This window comes from Gopherus evgoodei, chromosome 2 (assembly GCF_007399415.2).
Source record: "Gopherus evgoodei ecotype Sinaloan lineage chromosome 2, rGopEvg1_v1.p, whole genome shotgun sequence".
NCBI lineage: Eukaryota > Metazoa > Chordata > Testudines > Testudinidae > Gopherus > Gopherus evgoodei.
The window spans coordinates 283,876,838-283,896,560 of record NC_044323.1 but is presented as its reverse complement, the minus strand read 5'-3'; the positions used below and the strand labels follow the sequence as shown (position 1 = coordinate 283,896,560).

At 39.5% G+C, this 19,723-nt stretch overlaps 1 protein-coding gene across 2 annotated transcripts in view; it reads right to left on the bottom strand.

The window, feature by feature from the left end:
* Nucleotides 1-19,723, bottom strand: part of KHDRBS3 (KH RNA binding domain containing, signal transduction associated 3) — a 211,474-nt gene that overhangs the window by 32,368 nt on the left and 159,383 nt on the right. For both annotated transcript variants that reach the window (XR_003999220.1, XM_030553872.1), the window contains exon 7: nt 10,461-10,543. Coding sequence is in view for 1 of the 2 variants with exons in the window: in XM_030553872.1 (XP_030409732.1) it covers nt 10,461-10,543 (83 nt within the window). In the remaining variant the exon portion in view is untranslated. The remainder of the gene's footprint in view (nt 1-10,460; nt 10,544-19,723) is intronic.

Here is a 19,723-nt window from a genome sequence, read left to right as displayed (position 1 = left end):
CAGTAGGAGGCTTCTGGGTACACGTCTGGCTCTGTTGATCTGTTTCCTTATTTCCTCATGCGGGTATTGTAGCTTTGAGAATGCTTGGTGGAGATTTTGTAGGTGTTGGTCTCTGTCTGAGGGGTTAGAGCAGATGCGGTTGTACCTCAGTGCTTGGCTGTAGACAATGGATCGTGTGATGTGCCCGGGATGGAAGCTGGAGGCATGAAGGTAGGCATAGCGGTCGGTGGGTTTTCGATATAGGGTGGTGTTAATGTGACCATCACTTATTTGCACCGTGGTGTCAAGAAAGTGGACCTCCCGTGTAGATTGGTCCAGGCTGAGGTTGATGGTGGGGTGGAAGCTGTTGAAATCATGGTGGAATTTTTCCAGAGTCTCCTCCCATGGGTCCGGATGATGAAGATGTCATCAATGTAGCGTAGATAGAGAAGGGGTGTGAGTGGACGAGAGCTGAGGAAGCGTTGTTCCAGGTCGGCCATGAAGATATTGGCATATTGTGGGGCCATGCGGGTGCCCATAGCAGTGCCACTGATCTGGAGATATATATTGTCATCAAATTTGAAATAGTTGTGTGTAAGTATAAAGGCACAGAGCTCAGCAGCCAGTTGTGCTGTGGCATCATCAGGGATGGTGTTCTTGACAGCTTGTATTCCATCTGTGTGTGGGATGTTTGTGTAGAGAGCCTCTACATCCATGGTGGCTAGGATGGTGTTTTCTGGGAGGTCACCAATGCATTGTAGTTTCCTCAGGAAATCAGTGGTGTCGCGGAGATAGCTGGGAGTGCTGGTGGCATAGGGTCTGAGTAGAGAGTCCATATATCCAGACAGTCCTTCAGTGAGAGTGCCAATGCCCGAGATGATGGGGCGTCCAGGATTTCCGGGTTTGTGGATCTTGGGTAGTAGATAGAATAACCCTGGTCGGGGCTCTAGGGGTATGTTGATTTCTTCTGGTGTTAGTGTAGGGAGTGTCCTGAGTAGATGCTGTAGTTTCTTAGTGTATTCCTCAGTGGGATCTGAGGGAAGTGGCCTGTAGAATTTGGTATTGGTATTTGGTACTGCTGAGCTTCAGTTCATCTGCAAATTTGACACCATCAGCTCAGGATTGAACAAAGACTGTGAATGGCTTGCCAATTACAGAACCAGTTTCTCCTCTCTTGGTTTTCACACCTCAACTGCTAGAACAGGGCCTCATCCTCACTGATTGAACTGACCTCGTTATCTCTAGCTTGCTTGCTAGCACACATATATATACCTGCCCCTGGATATTTCCATTACATGCATCTGAGGAAGTGGGTATTCACCCACGAAAGCTCATGCTCCAAAACGTCTGTTAGTCTATAAGGTGCCACAGGATTCTTTGCTGCTTTTACAGATCCAGACTAACACGGCTACCCTCTGATACTTGACACCATGCAAGGCACTGCATTTAGCCGTATGGAATGGAAATCCATCAACCTCATGAAGAAACTTGCACAAATACAGACAGACATCATCTTCCTTTCCAAATGCAAACGGATGGACATCATACCAAATGGACTAAAGGTAAAAAATCCACTGCTATCTACATACTACACGGACCACAGTGAGAGATTATGTCATACTCTATCTAAAAAACTGAGGAACCACCTGATCAGCATCCTATACAGCAAACAGGAAAACATCAAAAAAGAGCTCTCCAACCTGGAGACTCTCATTAATAACCAAACTTCTATACAAACGGACTTCACTAGAATAAGACAGGAGATCTACATTACTCACTTCACCTCTCTTCAAAGGAAAAAGGACTGTAAGCTGTCTAAACTCCTACCTGCCACATGGGGCCACAACAGTGGTACCCCTAACCCACCCAGCAATATCGTCAGTCTATCCAACTACACACTCAGCCCAGAAGAAAAGTCTGTCCTATCTCGGGGACTCTCTTTCTGCCCTGCCACCCCCACCAACATGATACAGTTCTGTGGTGATCTGGAAGCCTACTTTCGCCGTCTCCGACTCAAAGAATACTTCCAGGACAACACTGAACAGTGCACTGATACACGGGTGCCCTTCCACCAACAGCACAAGAAAAAGAACTCCACATGGACTCCTCCTGAGGATCGAAATGACAGCCTGGACCTATACATTGAATGCTTCCGCCGGCGTGCACAGGCAGAAATCGTGGAACAACAACATCGCTTGCCTCACAACCTAAGCCGTGCAGAACGCAATGCCATCCACAGCCTCAGAAACCACCCTGACATTATCATCAAAGAGGCTGATAAAGGAGGTGCTGTTGTCATCATGAACAGGTCTGACTATCAAAAGGAGGCAGCCAGACAACTCTCCAATAACAAATTCTACAGGCCACTTCCCTCAGATCCCACTGAGGAATACACTAAGAAACTACAGCATCTACTCAGGACACTCCCTACACTAACACCAGAAGAAATCAACATACCCCTAGAGCCCCGACCAGGGTTATTCTATCTACTACCCAAGATCCACAAACCCGGAAATCCTGGACGCCCCATCATCTCGGGCATTGGCACTCTCACTGAAGGACTGTCTGGATATATGGACTCTCTACTCAGACCCTATGCCACCAGCACTCCCAGCTATCTCCGCGACACCACTGATTTCCTGAGGAAACTACAATGCATTGGTGACCTCCCAGAAAACACCATCCTAGCCACCATGGATGTAGAGGCTCTCTACACAAACATCCCACACACAGATGGAATACAAGCTGTCAAGAACACCATCCCTGATGATGCCACAGCACAACTGGCTGCTGAGCTCTGTGCCTTTATACTTACACACAACTATTTCAAATTTGATGACAATATATATCTCCAGATCAGTGGCACTGCTATGGGCACCCGCATGGCCCCACAATATGCCAATATCTTCATGGCCGACCTGGAACAACGCTTCCTCAGCTCTCGTCCACTCACACCCCTTCTCTATCTACGCTACATTGATGACATCTTCATCATCCGGACCCATGGGAGGAGACTCTGGAAAAATTCCACCATGATTTCAACAGCTTCCACCCCACCATCAACCTCAGCCTGGACCAATCTACACAGGAGGTCCACTTTCTTGACACCACGGTGCAAATAAGTGATGGTCACATTAACACCACCCTATATCGAAAACCCACCGACCGCTATGCCTACCTTCATGCCTCCAGCTTCCATCCCGGGCACATCACACGATCCATTGTCTACAGCCAAGCACTGAGGTACAACCGCATCTGCTCTAACCCCTCAGACAGAGACCAACACCTACAAAATCTCCACCAAGCATTCTCAAAGCTACAATACCCGCATGAGGAAATAAGGAAACAGATCAACAGAGCCAGACGTGTACCAGAAGCCTCCTACTGCAAGACAAACCCAAGAGAGAAACCAACAGGACTCCACTGGCCATCACATACAGCCCCCAGCTAAAACCCCTCCAACGCATCATCAAGGATCTACAACCCATCCTGGACAATGATCCCACACTTTCACAGGCCTTGGGTGGCAGGCCAATCCTTGCCCACAGACAACCTGCCAACCTGAAACATATTCTCACCAGTAACTGCACACCACACCATAATAACTCTAGCTCAGGAACCAATCCATGCAACAAACCTCGATGCCAACTCTGCCCACATATCTACACCAGCGACACCATCACAGGACCTAACCAGATCAGCCACACCATCACTGGTTCATTCACCTGCACATCCACCAATGTAATATACGCCATCATATGCCAGCAATGCCCCTCTGCTATGTACATCGGCCAAACTGGACAGTCTCTACGGAAAAGGATAAATGGACACAAATCAGACATTAGGAATGGCAATATACAAAAACCTGTAGGAGAGCACTTCAACCTCCCTGGCCACACTATAGCAGACCTTAAGGTGGCCATCCTGCAGCAAAAAAACTTCAGGACCAGACTTCAAAGAGAAACTGCTGAGCTTCAGTTCATCTGCAAATTTGACACCATCAGCTCAGGATTGAACAAAGACTGTGAATGGCTTGCCAATTACAGAACCAGTTTCTCCTCTCTTGGTTTTCACACCTCAACTGCTAGAACAGGGCCTCATCCTCCCTGATTGAACTGACCTCGTTATCTCTAGCTTGCTTGCTAGCACACATATATATACCTGCCCCTGGATATTTCCATTACATGCATCTGAGGAAGTGGGTATTCACCCACGAAAGCTCATGCTCCAAAACGTCTGTTAGTCTATAAGGTGCCACAGGATTCTTTGCTGCTTTTCTTGAGTGGTAACAGCCAAGTAGGCCCCATCTTTTTGCATATATAGTTGAGATTATGTTTTCCAATGTGTACTACTTTCACTTATCAACACTGGTCCATTTTCTAAAATGCAATGCTGTATAGACAAGGCAGTAGTTACTATCTGAGTAGTATCTACCATCAGAATGAAACAAAGCATTATAGTGAAACACAATATATGATACATTCTTTCTTAAAAATGTCCTTGTGGCTTGAAGGACTGATTTGAAGACATTAACATTTACTGGGAATCTAGGATCTAAGATCTACTACATTTACAAAATTTGTAAAAAGGGTAAAATAAGATGCCTGGCCATCTTATCTCCTTCTGAGGCAACAAAATCCAAGGATTTGAAATTTAAAATTAAATTTCTTCTTGTTGAATACATTTTAGTCGTATTTTCTAAACATTTCAGTGCCTGCATGCACTTGCATAGTTTAAAATGATCTGGACAAACTGGAGAAATGGTCTGAAGTAAATAGGATGAAATTCATTAAAGACAAATGCAAAGTACTCCACTTAGGAAGGAACAATCAGTTGTACACATAGAAAATGGGAAATGACTGTCTAGGAAGGAGTACTGAGGAAAAGGACTGGGGGGTCATAGTGAATCACAAGTTAAATGTGAGTTAACAGTGTAATGCCGTTGCAAAAAAAGCGAACATCATTCTGGGATGTATTAGCTGGAGCGATATAAGCAAGACACGAGAAGTAATTCTCCTGCTCTACTCTGCGCTGATTAAGCCTCAACTGGAGTATTGTATCCAGTTCTGGGCACCACATTACAGGAAAGATGTGGACAAATTGGAGAAAATCCAGAGTAGAGCAACAAAAATGACTAAAAGTCTAGAAAACATGACCTATGAGAGAAGATTGAAAAAAAAATTGGGTTTGTTTAGTCTCGAAAAGAAAAGACAGAGGGGACATAACAGTTTTCAAGTACATAAAAGACTGTTACATGAAGAGAGAAAAATTGTTCTTCTTAACCACTGAGGATAACACAAGAAGCAATGGGCTTCAATTGAAGCAAGGGAGGTTTCGGTTGGACATTAGGAAAAACTTCCTAACTGTCCAGGGAGTTAAGGACTGGAATAAATTGCTTAGGGAAGTTGTGGAATCTCCATCACTGGAGATTTTTAAGAGCATGTTAGACAAACACTTGTAAGGGATGGTCTTGATAATATTTATTCTTGCCATGAGTGCAGGGGACTGGATTAGATGACCTCTCAAGATCCCTTCCAATCGTATGATTCTATGAAAAAGCCATATGGCATGTAGGTTTATGCAAACTAGTTTACTCTCTATGGCTTTCACAGTTTAAATTATTCTTTTCTTGACAAACTTCCACCACAGGTTGGAATATGATGGATATGGCACCCAAGAAGAACCTTTTAAGAGGAATAAATCAATGTATCCATATCACATATATCAACAAACAATTCTACAAATACTTTTTTTTGAAGTTTCTAGGAGACATGGGGAAAATCGAAATAGTTCTATAAATTTTTAAGAGCTTTGAAATCTGAGAAAAATTCAGCATTTTGTTTTGTTTAAGCATTAATCATTCTCTCCTGACAGAAAACTTTAAAGTAGATAGTAAACCTTTAGTGCTGTTGGACAGGTAACAAACATATACCCTTTTTCGGCAATCTTGTCACATAATCTGAATTTTAGCAACAAATCTCATTCTCAGGCATGTTAATTCTCTGCAGCATCTGTCACTGCTATGAATGGTTGATCATAAGTACCTCTGTAGTCATCTCAATGCTATTAAGCAGATGGCAGTGCTAAATCTGAATGATGTAGTACATCTCCCTAGTGGACTTTGTTTCCATATACTACCATTTGTCTACAATTTCTCAGTGATAAATCTTATGTATTCTAGAGAACATTAAATAGTGAGCTGACAGTGGCAATTGATTTATTACCAGTAGTTTGCCTTTGCCCTATTATTGTCTTTGCAAACACTTGTGTAGATCATGTATGAAGCTTCCAAGGCATAAAGGCCATTGGCCTAATTTTTTCTTTAATGTTTTAAAGATTTAATATTTTAATGCAATTTGTCTTCAGAGTGAACATGTTTAAACTCTGGTCTACAGATCTGAAATAATTCCCCGTTAAAATTCTCCTTTTTTCTCCATTATATTCTAATCTGTGGATTTTCATGATAAAATGTTCTAGTATTAACATTAGGCCATTAAAACAGCAACTTCTTTTGACCATAAATCTAAGTAAAAGATTATTGCCTGATGTATGGTTTTGAGAAGTATTATTTGTAATTCAGTTTTGTTTCATATATCACACACACACACACACACACACACACACACACACACAAACACACACACACACACACACACACACACACACACACACAAAAAAAAAAAAAAAAAGATACTTGTGTGCCAAGCACAAATGAATACAATAATATTGTATTATTGTTTTAGCAGTATTTAACTTCTGCAGTTCAATTTATATTTAAACAGATCATTTATGCTATATACAGCAGTATATGTTAAATTATTATGTATCTATGTAGTGCAGCTTTCATGAAGAAATTACTAAATGCATAATGTAAAAGCTGCCTGCAGAAAAGCTATATTGTATGGCATATGGCAACATTAATTTTAGTCTTTTTGCTTTCCTTAGCTTGGCATTGAAAATCTACCATGAGTGTTCATAGCTTTTGACAGTTTCCATTATACTCTGGTCTTTAGGTAGAGCTGGCTGAATGACAATTTCACAAATATTTACTATTCTCAATTTTCAAAGTCTAAGCAACAATGTTTCACAAACTCATTTTATCTTTCTTACTATGACTGGACTGCTTTAGCATTATTTGTTCAATTAGCCTTACTAATTTGTATGGGTGTAATTTCTATCTAATATTATCCCCTAAAAGTTAAGTGCTGCATGGGAATTTCATCACGTATTTGCCATAGAAGTCAATGGAGCTGGCTGGCTAAATCCAGCACGCTTCAGAGTTATCTATTTGAAGACTATCATAATTGCCAAAGATAGTTCCTTTGAAAGCCCATCAAAATGCACTCAATTATTTGTGGATTTACTCTATAAACAAATTATTTGTAGATGATGCAACATTTTAGTATCCAAAATGGAAACACTCCCCACAGATATTGTACTTGATTGCTGGGACTCTACTATGTGTAAGAATTGGAGAGAGATCTCAGATTTAGTCTTCTCCTCTCTGGTATTAGAGTGAAAGTTTTTTAAATAAAACTCAAAGTTGATAGGTACCAGCAGTCACACAAAAGTGATTCTCAGTGATGACATCTGACTACCAAACAAAATGCCATTAATAAAACTTAAAATGGGCATCACTTTCAGTCTCCCAGTTGGAGGTTGGTTATTATATAACAGTATTGGTGGCTGGAGAGAAGAGGAGGTTAGGTTGTATAGAGAGGAAGAGTAGCTTTTCATGAAGGCAAGTGAAGATTCAACTACCTATCTGCCTACAATATTTAGACCATGGTATCTGAATGTCATATCATTCCCTTCAACCTCTATCAGCTACAGATATCCTGGGGAGACAGTAAGGAGGATGTGAAAGTATGAAATGGTGCCGTGCTAGGGGAGAGCTCTATCCAGTTGCACTGGATGCCCCAAAATGGAGAACAAACTACAAAAATTTACTACTGCACTTCACATTTGAGATGGACTTGGGTGAGACAGTGAGCTATTCATTCCACTGCAAGAACATTCTCTTTAACTAGCACTGTACTATTTTGTTTCACATAAGAAAACTATCTGACTCAACCTAGAATACCAAAAATACCACTACTCTGAGATGTACAACAAATACACTAAAAAGTCATCATTTTGCAAATCAGGAATCCTAAGACTGAACAACATCAAACAGATGAAACATCTGTAATTTCCCCTGAGTAGTAGAAGCACACATACAGTGGGGTACATTTCAAAACTTTAGTCTGTTTCTAGAGATATTTCCAGTTCCAGTGGCATTCCTCATGTTAAGTACACAGAATATCTCTGAAATTTGCAATATTTTAAAATCAGTATGAACTTTTTAAGCATGCCACATACCCACGGTACTAGAAAAAAGGAAAATGTAGTCCTAACTGTTGACTGAGTTTAAAGAGGCCGATTAAACTAATATTTGCTTTAACATTATTTTAGGGGTACTTAAAATAAGCAAACTTTGCTTTTACATGCTAATCAAAAAGTGACCCATTTTAAACATGTGGACTATTCTTCATTCAGATACGTCAAGGTTTTTTTCAACTTATAATGAGGGAAAAGTATCAAAAAGATTTTTTACGATACTATAGCATCACAATTCTCTTTTGTTTCACATAATTTGTGTGACACCAATGATATTTAGATATATTCCAGTGTTACAATCATCTCTCAGTAGTTACAAATGACATTACAATATTTTCTGTTCTTTGATCATCAGATTAAAAACTGTCATGTGTTGCTCAGATGGTTTGGCTAATGAAATTCTGAAATATCTTTGCAAAAAATATGAGCTGGGATTGTGTGAGCAATACTACATGAAGAAAATTCATATCCCCTTCCCTTTCACCATGAACTACCCCTATTGTTTATAAAAACAGCAAAATAAGCAAGTAAATAAGTCATTCTTTTAAAAAGTTTATCCAATTTGGAGTCTAGTGAACATAACTGGAACAATACCCCAGATGCAACATAAAACAACTACCTAATAAAGTTCTTCTACCCTGGTGAAGCTCAATAACAACACATTATGGCTAGTAATCAGTACTTTACATATGAATTACATGTTGTGCTTCATTTTCTTGGAAAATTGATTTTTGATCATCATTATTCAGAGGACCACCAAAATTTGTAAAAGATAAAAAAAAAGTTCATAACAGATCTTGTTTAAAACCTGACAAAAAGGAAAACAAATTCAAATAATCATTTTTTTAAGTTTTAGTCTAGTCCAGTATTTTCATTGTGCTATCTGAAAGCATAGGCTGCAACAGCAAATAAAACCTATTACTAACATTAAAAGCAACAAAGCAAAATAGAACTGCCAATATTACAAGTAAAAATTTGAAGACTTTTTTGACCAGTATCTTTACTAAAAAAGTCATGTTAACTGCTGCTATTTTCTAAACATAGTATGCAAGGTAGACACATCCCTCAGAGTTCTTAAGGCTTCTGGTGTGCACATCAGTTTTCAGAAACTTACAAAACCTTTTCAGGTGGGAGACACCATGAATAAAGGCTAATCTTTTCTGGTTGTCAAAAACATCATAAAAAACCAATCTAAGTGAAAACAGTGAAATTAAAACTTTCCATAGATTTTTCACTTTGAGCGGTTTGCCTGGTTTTGAGATCTTTCTTCCCTCACAAAGACTTAAATCATTCCTGACAAACAGAATGGCAAAATATTCCTCAGTTGCCAGCTGGGAAAGTGCTTTTCCTCCTCAACTGTGTTGTGAAATTAGGGTTCTTTAGTTTTTTAGATTCTGCAGCACTGTTATAATGCATTTAAGTAAAAGTTGTCTTTAACTTGTTTACTGGTGGGTGAGATATATTGTCAGTTTGAGCAGCACGCTTCCTATCCTTAGAAATATTGTAAAGGACATCTTACCCATGAGAAAAATCTTTTTAAGTCAATCACCATGGATAATGAATGCAGGAACATAAAACCACAATATCTGCATACTCGGCATGGCCAGCACAATGAGCTCAACCAAATAAACCAAATCAATCAAATAAAAAGTTCCCTAAAAGTGTTTTATCAAAATCTATTTGTACTAAACGAGTTACACGTTATCCTTTGATTCTTGAAATTTTTTGAAGCCAAGCTCCAACAAGCTAAAAAGTGAGTAAAAATTCCTTTTCTTTCAAGTATATACTGTTCAGGCACTTTATAACGCCACTGTCAATCAAGTTTCTGAATAATGTCATCTAGTAAAATTTGCCATTCTTTCAATACCTCTTCTCCTTGTTTACTGGGTTACATTCGACCCCTTTAGGTGGCAATTTGTCTTTTGTACATACCTGATAGCAGAGAAGAATATAAGACTGCAGATTGTTGCTAACAACCCTCTTGCATAATATTTATGCTGTTTAAGATTAGATATAAAAGGAATTCATTGGTACTGAAAGTAAAATTAGCTATTTGACTGTAGGAGTTTTCTGCTATAAATACAGTGGGGCTTGATACTTACCTTTGTGCCTGGGTGCTATAGCTGTTATCATAGGAGTCGTAGCCCTGCTCATCATAAGCAGTGCCATATCCATCATCATATTCCTGAAAAATATAACAGAAAAGTAATGTTAAAATGTAAAGAACACACTTCAGAACCTGAAAGAAATATGTTAATTATAAATGTGAACAACTATCCACTGAAATCTAAATTTATGCAACAAGATGTAAACCATGGAACTATAAAATCTTAATATACTTAATACACACCAATTCTATCTAAGAGGCAACATAAATCTAAGACCTAAGATTTATGTAGTTACTTCGAATTTAAGTTTGAGATCTTGGTGGCAACCAATTTTGCACTTTTAAGAGATATTAGCATGTTGAATAAAAATGGCTACTTACCACAAAGTAACTGTGGTTCTTCAAGGATGCTGCCTCTGCATATTCACACCTGTGGTATGTCTGGAGCCACAGACCTTCAAGAAAGCAGTGTCAGTTTGGGACCTTTTGTGGCAACAAACTTTGGACCCAAGGTTATAAAAAGGCAATGCAAATCCAGTTGCCTTAGTTCTTTTCCCTAAACTCAAGAATCCTGTAAGAGTATAATTCTGAAGAAGAGAGAGGCTGACAGGCAGTGCAATTATGCAGAGATAACACCCTTAGGAACCAGAGTTACTAACGTAAGTAACCATTTGTACTTCTTGAAGTAGCCTCTGCATAGTCCCACTTGTGGGAGTTTAGTAAATGGCATAACCCCATGAAGAAGGGCAGAGATCTAATTAAACAAGAATTGTAGAACTGCCCTCCCAAAACCAGCATCAGATCTAGATCCCAGATTGAGAGAGCAGTGTTGTATGAAAGTTTATACAGAAGTCCAGGCAGGACCCTTCCAGATGTTTATAATGAAAAAAATACAGAGGTACCCCCGTGATATTGGCATATGCCTAGTAGAGTGAAATCTAGAACTGTAAAGATCTGACACCTTAGATAATTTACAACATGACTCAATGCAAAGCTTAATCCATTTAAACAGATGCTGACTGGAAATGACATTCCCTTTACATTGATCCCCTGAGGTTACAAAATTGTTGATATTCTAAAGGCCTCAATTTTACCCAAATAGCTCAAAGCCCTCTCTTGCCATAGAAGGTATATAAGCCTAGTTCCCCCAGGTAAGCTTTGAAAAGATACTTGGGAGACGGATGATCTGATTCAGATGAAATTAAGACATCAGATTTGGAATAAATTTGAGATAAAAATACAGGGTAACTCTCTTGTAGATGTAATTGTGACTAAAATGGTGCTTTTAGTGTCAAGTGGAATAAAGAACACTGTCATAAGATCTCCAACTGTACAATCTTGTCATCACAACACTAAGGTTCCTTGATGGAATAGGTTCTCAACTCTGATGAGAAAACACCAGACCCTTTCAGGAATCTTTTGATGACTGAAAACAATAGAAACATCCACTGGGAGATAATATAGTAAGATTATAGATAGATGCACCTTGACAGAATACAATACAAGGGGAAACAAACAACAAGTACAATAAATATTTCAAAATCAATTATATGGGCATGGGTCATGGAGACATTATCTGATTACCTTTGAGAAAACATCTTCTGAGATGAACAATTCAACACAGATGCCTTTCTAGAATGTAGCAGAGCCTCCTCCACAGAGCATTCCACATCAGAAGTAGTCAATGTCTTATTGTCAAAGCAATGGAGATGAAGTAACTCCAGATTGATAAAATAGAGAAAATAGCCTTCCTGTGATAGCAGGTCTGATGATGAATGTAGAAGACCTAGGAACTTCGTGTACCAATACTGTCTAGCTCAACTAGGGCAACTGGTATAATTTTGGAGAATGTCTTGCATCTTTTTATTACCACTGGAATAGTTGGAAAGGCATCAAAGAATCCCTTGCTCCAGTTCAGCAAGAATATGTCTGTGATAGTCTATCCATCACTGTCTGTTTCAAGGAACACTCATATTGTTCTTGCAGCCAGCAACTAAGAGTCTGTTGCCATATTCTCTGTCAGTTAGATCTGCTGACAAGTATCAGAGGGGCAGCCGTGTTAGTCTGGATCTGTAAAAGCAGTAAAGAGTCCTGTGGCACCTTATAGACTAACAGAACTAGACTGCTGAGTTCCATTTGATGAGCCAGACTCCCATCCGACACAGCCATTGCTTCCTGGCATTATTGGTAACTAGCACCTCATTATTTATTAATGTAATATTTAGCCATCATGTTAACAACATAGCCCTTACTCAATGCCAGAAAGGATTTGAGGCAACCTAATATACACTACATGTATATGGCACTTGGTCACCTCCCCCAGATTCTACCAATTTTGAACTCCCAGCTTCAGAGATAAGCTCTCCAACTCAAACTGGATGTATCTGTGATGATCACAATGGCTGGGGATAGACGATCAAAATGAACTTCCTATATTATATTGGTTGGGAGCTTCCATCAAAGGAGAGTCCTAAGGAATTTTGGAAATCAACTCAGATAACCCATATTGGCTACATTAGGAGGGAATGTTTTGCTGAACAGTTGGCCCTGAGGGGCGTGGGGTAAGAGAAGGGTCATAAGACAAAGAAAAGTGGCTTTTGCTTGAAACCTAGCATATCTAAACCTTCTTAAAAGGAACAATGCCATAATATGTTCCAAGTATGAAACAGTGCTAGCAAACTGACTTCACCACAAGGAAGACAGAATGCTGGATAAGTATGGCAGGTTCAACAGAGTGCAGAGAGAGGCTTGGTTCCATAAGTTGCTAGCCCAATTGCCTTAATAGGGTGTAACTGGCATGGCCAATACTACCGTTTCCTATCCTATCCTGGTTGGCAGCTCTGTGTGTTACTATATTTAGTATCTGGATAACTTCTCTTTAAATATAATCTTCTTCCAAAAAAGTTAGTATATTATTTACTAGCTTTGGGTTTCATTGAACCTTCCAGTCTCTGAACAGGTATTAGACTATTCTGTTTTGATGTGTTCACTTTACAGAACACAAAGAATGATAAACAAAGGTTACTTCCCTATAACTCACAGTTCCTGGAGATGATTACATATTCACATTTACAGGTATTGTGTCACCAGGTGGCCTAACTGGAGAACCTCCTCCAAGCAGTGTGTGTTAAAGAGCACATGCCTTGCCTCTTTCCCTTGGCATTTCCAAAAGCTTTACAAGGGGACGCTGGCCCTCTACACTCTCAATTCCTTCCATTGCTAACTCAGAGTGACCATAATAGGACTCTGAGAAAGAGGGGGAGACAGGAGGGAAGTGTGAATATGCGGTCATATTGAAGAACTTGTGTTACAACAAATTAACCTGGTCATAAACAGATAGCTAAGGGTTAATGTCTCTTTCACCTAAAAAAAAAGTAACCTGAAGCACCTGACCAGAGGACCAATCAGGAAACCAGACTTTTTCAGATCTGGGTGGAGGGAAGTTTGTGTGTGAGTCCTTTGTTCTTGGTTCTTCTGCCTGTACTCTCTCGGCTATGAGGAGTGAATTTTTCTATTTCCTGCTTTCTAATCTCCTGTTTCCAAGTTGTGAGTACAAAGATGGTTTGTTGTTTTGTATTTACATATCTATAGTTGCTGGAGTGCTTTGAATTGTATTCTTTTTGAATAAGGCTGTTTATTCAATATTCTTTTAAGCAAATGACCCTGTATTTGTCACCTTGATACAGAGAGACCATTTTTATGTATTTTTCTTTCTTTTTTATATAAAGCTTTCTTTTAAGACCTGTTGGAGTTTTTCTTTAGTGGGAAACTCTAGGGAATTGAGTCTGCAGCTCACCAGGGAATTGGTGGGAGGAAGAAGTCAGGGGGAAATCTGTGTGTGTTAGATTTACTAGCCTGACTTTGCATTCCCTCTGGGTGAAGAGGGAAGTGCTTGTGTTTCCAGGACTGGAAATAAAGAGGGTGGAATCCCTCTGTTTAGATTCACGGAGTTTGCTTCTGTGTCTCTCTCCAGGAACACCTGGAGGGGGGAAGGGAAAAGGTTTATTTCCCTTTGTTGTGAGACTCAAGGGATTTGGGTCTTGGGGTCCCCAGGGAAGGTTTTTGGGGGGACCAGAGTGCCACAAAACACTCTAATTTTTTGGGTGGTGGCAGCTTTACCAGGTCCAAGCTGGTAACTAAGCTTGGAGGTTTTCATGCTAACCCCCATATTTTGGACGCTAAGGTCCAAATCTGGGACTAGGTTTATGATAAACTTTCATTTCTTCTTCGAGTGGCTCTGCATATTATCTGCTATGGGTAATTTGACAAGCAGTGCTGAAAACCCAGGAGGTGGGAACAAAGTCAAAATTAAATAATGACTGAAGCACTGCTCTACCAAATTTGGCATTCACTCTTCAAGCCAGATCCAGAGCATAACATTGAGTGAATGCATGCACTGACTTTCAGGTAGCAGTTCCTAGCTGGAACATGTTTAAGACAAGCAAAAGAAGCCTCTACAGTCATGCAGAATGAGACCATAAAACACAGAAAGCACAGGATTTTCTGCTAATTTGTAGCACTAAATGACACATAGTTTAACCCATCCGGAAATAGTCTTAGCAGACACACTGATCCCTATTTTTCTTAGCATAACAAACAAAAAACCTAGAAGAACTTTGAAAACTCTGTTATATTTAAATAACACGGAAGAACACTTCTAGCATATAAAGTACATAACACAAATTTCCCTTTATTAGTGTGAGGTTTGGGGGAAAAAACACTGGTAAAATTGTCTGGTCGATAGGAAACTTGGACACCACTTTTGGCAAAACATAGGGATCAAGTCTAATAGCTATCTTATCTTTATGAAAAACTATAACTGGCAAGTCAGCCATCAGGGATAGAGTTTGCTCACCCTTCTGGCTGGCGTTATAACAATAATGAAAATCTCTTTAATAGATATACAAAATAAAGAATACTCTTTCAGAGGTTAAAAAGGTACCCTCATAAGCATAGATAAAACCAGATTAAGATCTCAGCATGGGACTGGATACTTTAAAGGATGATACACATTAAATATCCCTTCATAAACCTTTTAATAGAATAACATGCAAAGAGTGATCTACCATCAATCAAAGCATGGTAAAATGAAACAGCTACCAGAAGAACCTTTAAGGAAGAATCAGATAATCCTTCAGATTTTAAGTGCATTAAATATTCCAAAATACAGGGTATGAAGATGAAACTGGACAATCACATTTTCCTGCATTCATGCAACAAAATGTAGCCCATTCTAAATAGTAATATTTCTAATAGACAATTTTCTAGAATTAAGCAGTACATTTTGAACCAAAGAGGAATATTACTGTTCAAGACTAGCCAAGGTCCAATACCAGGTACTAAGATGAAGCGACTGAGGATCTGGATGAAGGATCCTGCCTAGTTGCTATGATAAGAGATCTGGAGTCAAAGGAAGACACAGGTACACTCTGACTAATAGCTGAAGAAAAAGCTTATGCTACTGCTGTCTCAGCTAAGCTGTGGCAATCAAATATCATTTTTGTCCTGTCCTGATGTTTCCCCTTCACTACTTTCTGAATCAATGGAAAGGGGGGAAGGGCATACTCTTACCCAGTGTAGAAGGACTCTCCCTTTCTGCTCTTGAACAGAGGAAAGGACACTTTTTATTGATCCTTTTACAAACAGGTCTACCTCAGGCTGATCTCAACAGGAAAAGATGTTTCATGTTACTCTATCCTTCGGGGACCACTCATGAATTTGAGAACTGTTCCTGCTGACAATCTGCTAGCACACTGCTTTCCCCTTCTAAATTAAGGACAACCAGAAAGATCTCAAAGCATGCATAAATCTCATAATCTGACTGTTTCACCACATAACTGGAAAGAATGAGGACTGCTTTGGTTTGTTTATGTATTGTCTGTTGATTGTATTGTCTGTTGTAGCAATTGTATTGTCTGTTGATATGTGAACAACCTTTTCTTTTATATGAAGGAAAGATCTGAAGGCCAAACAAATAGTTCTTAATACCAACACGTTATGAACAAGCTCATTTCATGAAAATACCAGTGACTCTGAATTGTAATCCAGCCTCAAAATGGGCTCCCAATCCACTGTTGGATACATCCAACATTGTGGTGACCGATGAAGGGGGACTGAACAGAATACCTCAAAGAACATGATTTGTCTGTTTACCAATTCAGTGAATTCAGAATCCATAAGACTTTGGAAGGCAATCACTTTCTGGGATTGGCATGCTCAAATCTGGAAAACCACTTGTTCTATTTGTAGAAACATGTCCTCTGGAAGAAAAGCCTTCCCTGCTACTGACTCCAGTTTAGAACCTATAAAAATAATTCTCTGAGTTGAACAGAGATATGATAGGATGACATTGAGAAGCAGACCCAGATGCGAAAAGAGGGAGATTGTAAATGTGATGTAGCAGCTTTTAGCCACCAATCATCCAAATATGGGTAAACAAAAATACCCTGTTTTCTCAGATGTACCACTACCATAGAAAGGCATTTTGAAAAGATTATTGGTGCTGTGGAGAGGTCAAGCAGGAACACTTTGTTTTGGAAATGGCATCCCAACACCATGAAATGCAGGTATTGTCAATGATTGTGCTGGACAGAGATGAAAATAAGCATCCTTTAAACAGAGAGTGATAAATCAATCCATCATTGTAAATGAAGGAATTATGGAGGCCAGGTTTAACATATGTAATTAGAATGTCCAGGAGGATCTGTTAAGTTTCCTTAAATCTAAAATTAGGCAGAAACCCCCACATTTTTTTTCTATACCAGGAAATATCTTGAATGGAACCCTAACCCCACAGATGTTTGGGTACCTCTTTAACAGCTCCTGTCTAGAGCAGATTTTGAACTTCCATATGTAGAATAACTTTGTGAGAAGGTTACCTGAAAAGGGAAGGACAGGGACAGCCATACAAACTGAACAGCATAGCCTCTGTTTGTAATTTTAGTACCCATACATCCTGTGTAATCAGCCTCCGATGAACTGCTGATGAATTGGGCTAGTCTGTCCCCAAATAAAAGAAGAGATGGATACTTGCTGATAGGACCATGACTGTCAAGCCTCACATCAAATGTGAGACCTGGTGTTAAAGGAAGATGAAGAGGAACAGATTGTCTCATAGATCTACATCTGAAAGGCTTCATTTTATGCTTGGTCTCAAATGAAGATGGAGGTTGCTGCTGCAGTTGCCAACATCAGATTTGTAGAAAAATAAACAGATGACGGAGAGTAACATTTCTACTGATACTGAAAAACAGAAGCAGACGGTCTTCTGACTGAGGGCAAAAGATCTAGCAAACAAACAGTGGCTCTAGAGTTCTTTAAACAACAATACATCAGTCTTATTGCAGAAAAGAAAATTCTCTTTGAAGGGGCATCTTCCACTTTAATTCTATAAAAGCAGCAAAGAGTCCTGTGGCACCTTATAGACTAACAGACAAATTGGAGCACAAGCTTTCATGGGTGAATACCCACTTCGTTGGATGCATGTCATCCGACGAAGTGGGTATTCACCTACGAAAGCACATGCTTCAATACGCCTGTTAGTCTATAAGGTGCCACAGGACTCTTTGTTGCTTTTACAGATCCAGACTAACACGGTTACCCCTCTGATACTTGACACTTTAATTCTAGTGTCTGTTGCTAGAGAAGAGGAATCAAGCCAGGCATGCTTACTCAAGGTAACTACAGACACCAATGCTCTGTCAGAAGAGTGTAATACATCAAACAATGCTTTAAAGACATGCTTTGCCATGTTCTGTCCTTCTGTCAAAATGGCATTAGACAAGCTTTTTTTATCTTGAACAAATAAAACCATCCTTTCCCACAGGTAGAATTCATAATGGGTCATCGTTGCCTGGTAATTAGCCACTCTAATTTGAGATGTTGAGAACAAAATTAATCAAGGAACCAAAGGACACGAAGAGAAGAAATTCTTAAATTGCTTGTACATTAATACTAGGAGCCTGGGCAACAAACATGAGGAACTGGAAGTTCTCATTTATGACCAGAAAGTTGATTTAGTCATATTACTGAAAGCTGGTGGGATGATTTGGAATGTTAAAATCAATGATTATAAGCTATTTAGGAATGACTGAGTGAGGGAAAGGGGGGGGCATGGCACTCTAGGTCAAAAACAGCTTTCTACTAATGTCTCAGGAGGATGTTAAACAGAAGTTACTAAAGTTAGACAGACATTTTAAAATCAGCAAGTCCAAACAACTTGCATCCAAGAGTTTCAAAAAGCTGGCTAAGGAGCTTGCTGGGCTGTTAATATTGATTTTCAACACATCTTGGAGCACTGAGGAAGTTTTAGAAGACTGGAAGAAAACTATTGCTGTGCCAATTTGTAAAAAGATAAATGGGATGACACAGGTAATTATAGGCCTGTGAGCCTGACATTGATCCTGAGCAAAATAATGCAGCAGCTGATATGGGACTTGAATAATAAAGAATTAAAGGAGAGTAATGTAATTAATGCAAGTCAACATGGGTTTATGGAAAATAGATCCTGTCAAACTAACTTGGTATCTTTTTTTGATGAAATTACAAGTTTGGTTAATAAAGGTAATATGTTGACAAAATACACTTAGATGTCTTTAAGGGGTTTGACTTGGTCCCGTATGACATTTTGATTAAGAAACTAGAATATAAAATTAGCATGGCACACATTAAATGGCATACAAAAATGTAAATGATGAATTGTCATCAAGCGGGTCTATTTCTAGTGGGGTCAGTTCTTGGCCCTATGCTGTTTAACATCTTTATCAATGAGCTGGTAGAACAAACAAAATATCAATGATAAGGTTTGCAGATGACACAAAAACAGGGAGAGTGGTAAATAACAAAGAGGACAAGTCTCTGATTCAGAGTGCATCGATATTTCTCTTTTGTCTATCAGCAGGAGTGGAGTGAGTTTTGCCAGACCTAAGCCTATTACTGGAAGCAGCCACAACCAACGAATTTGGCAGAGTATGCTTATAAAAGAAAGAAAGCCCTTAATGAGGAAGCTGATACAGTTTGTCTGCTTTCTTGGAAACAGGCTGACAGGAAGCAGGAGTTGACCAAACAGTATTAGGAGGCTGCAAAAAAACCATCCAGGATAGGAACTGACAGCCTATTGGTAGAGGTAGCCCCAAGAAAATCAAATACTGGATGAGAGGCTGCCTCCACAGTCACCAAAAGTAAGTTTAATGTGGCTACCACGTGATCTATGAGGTCATGGAATTGCAAAGCATTCTCAGAAGGGGAAGAAGCAGAAGC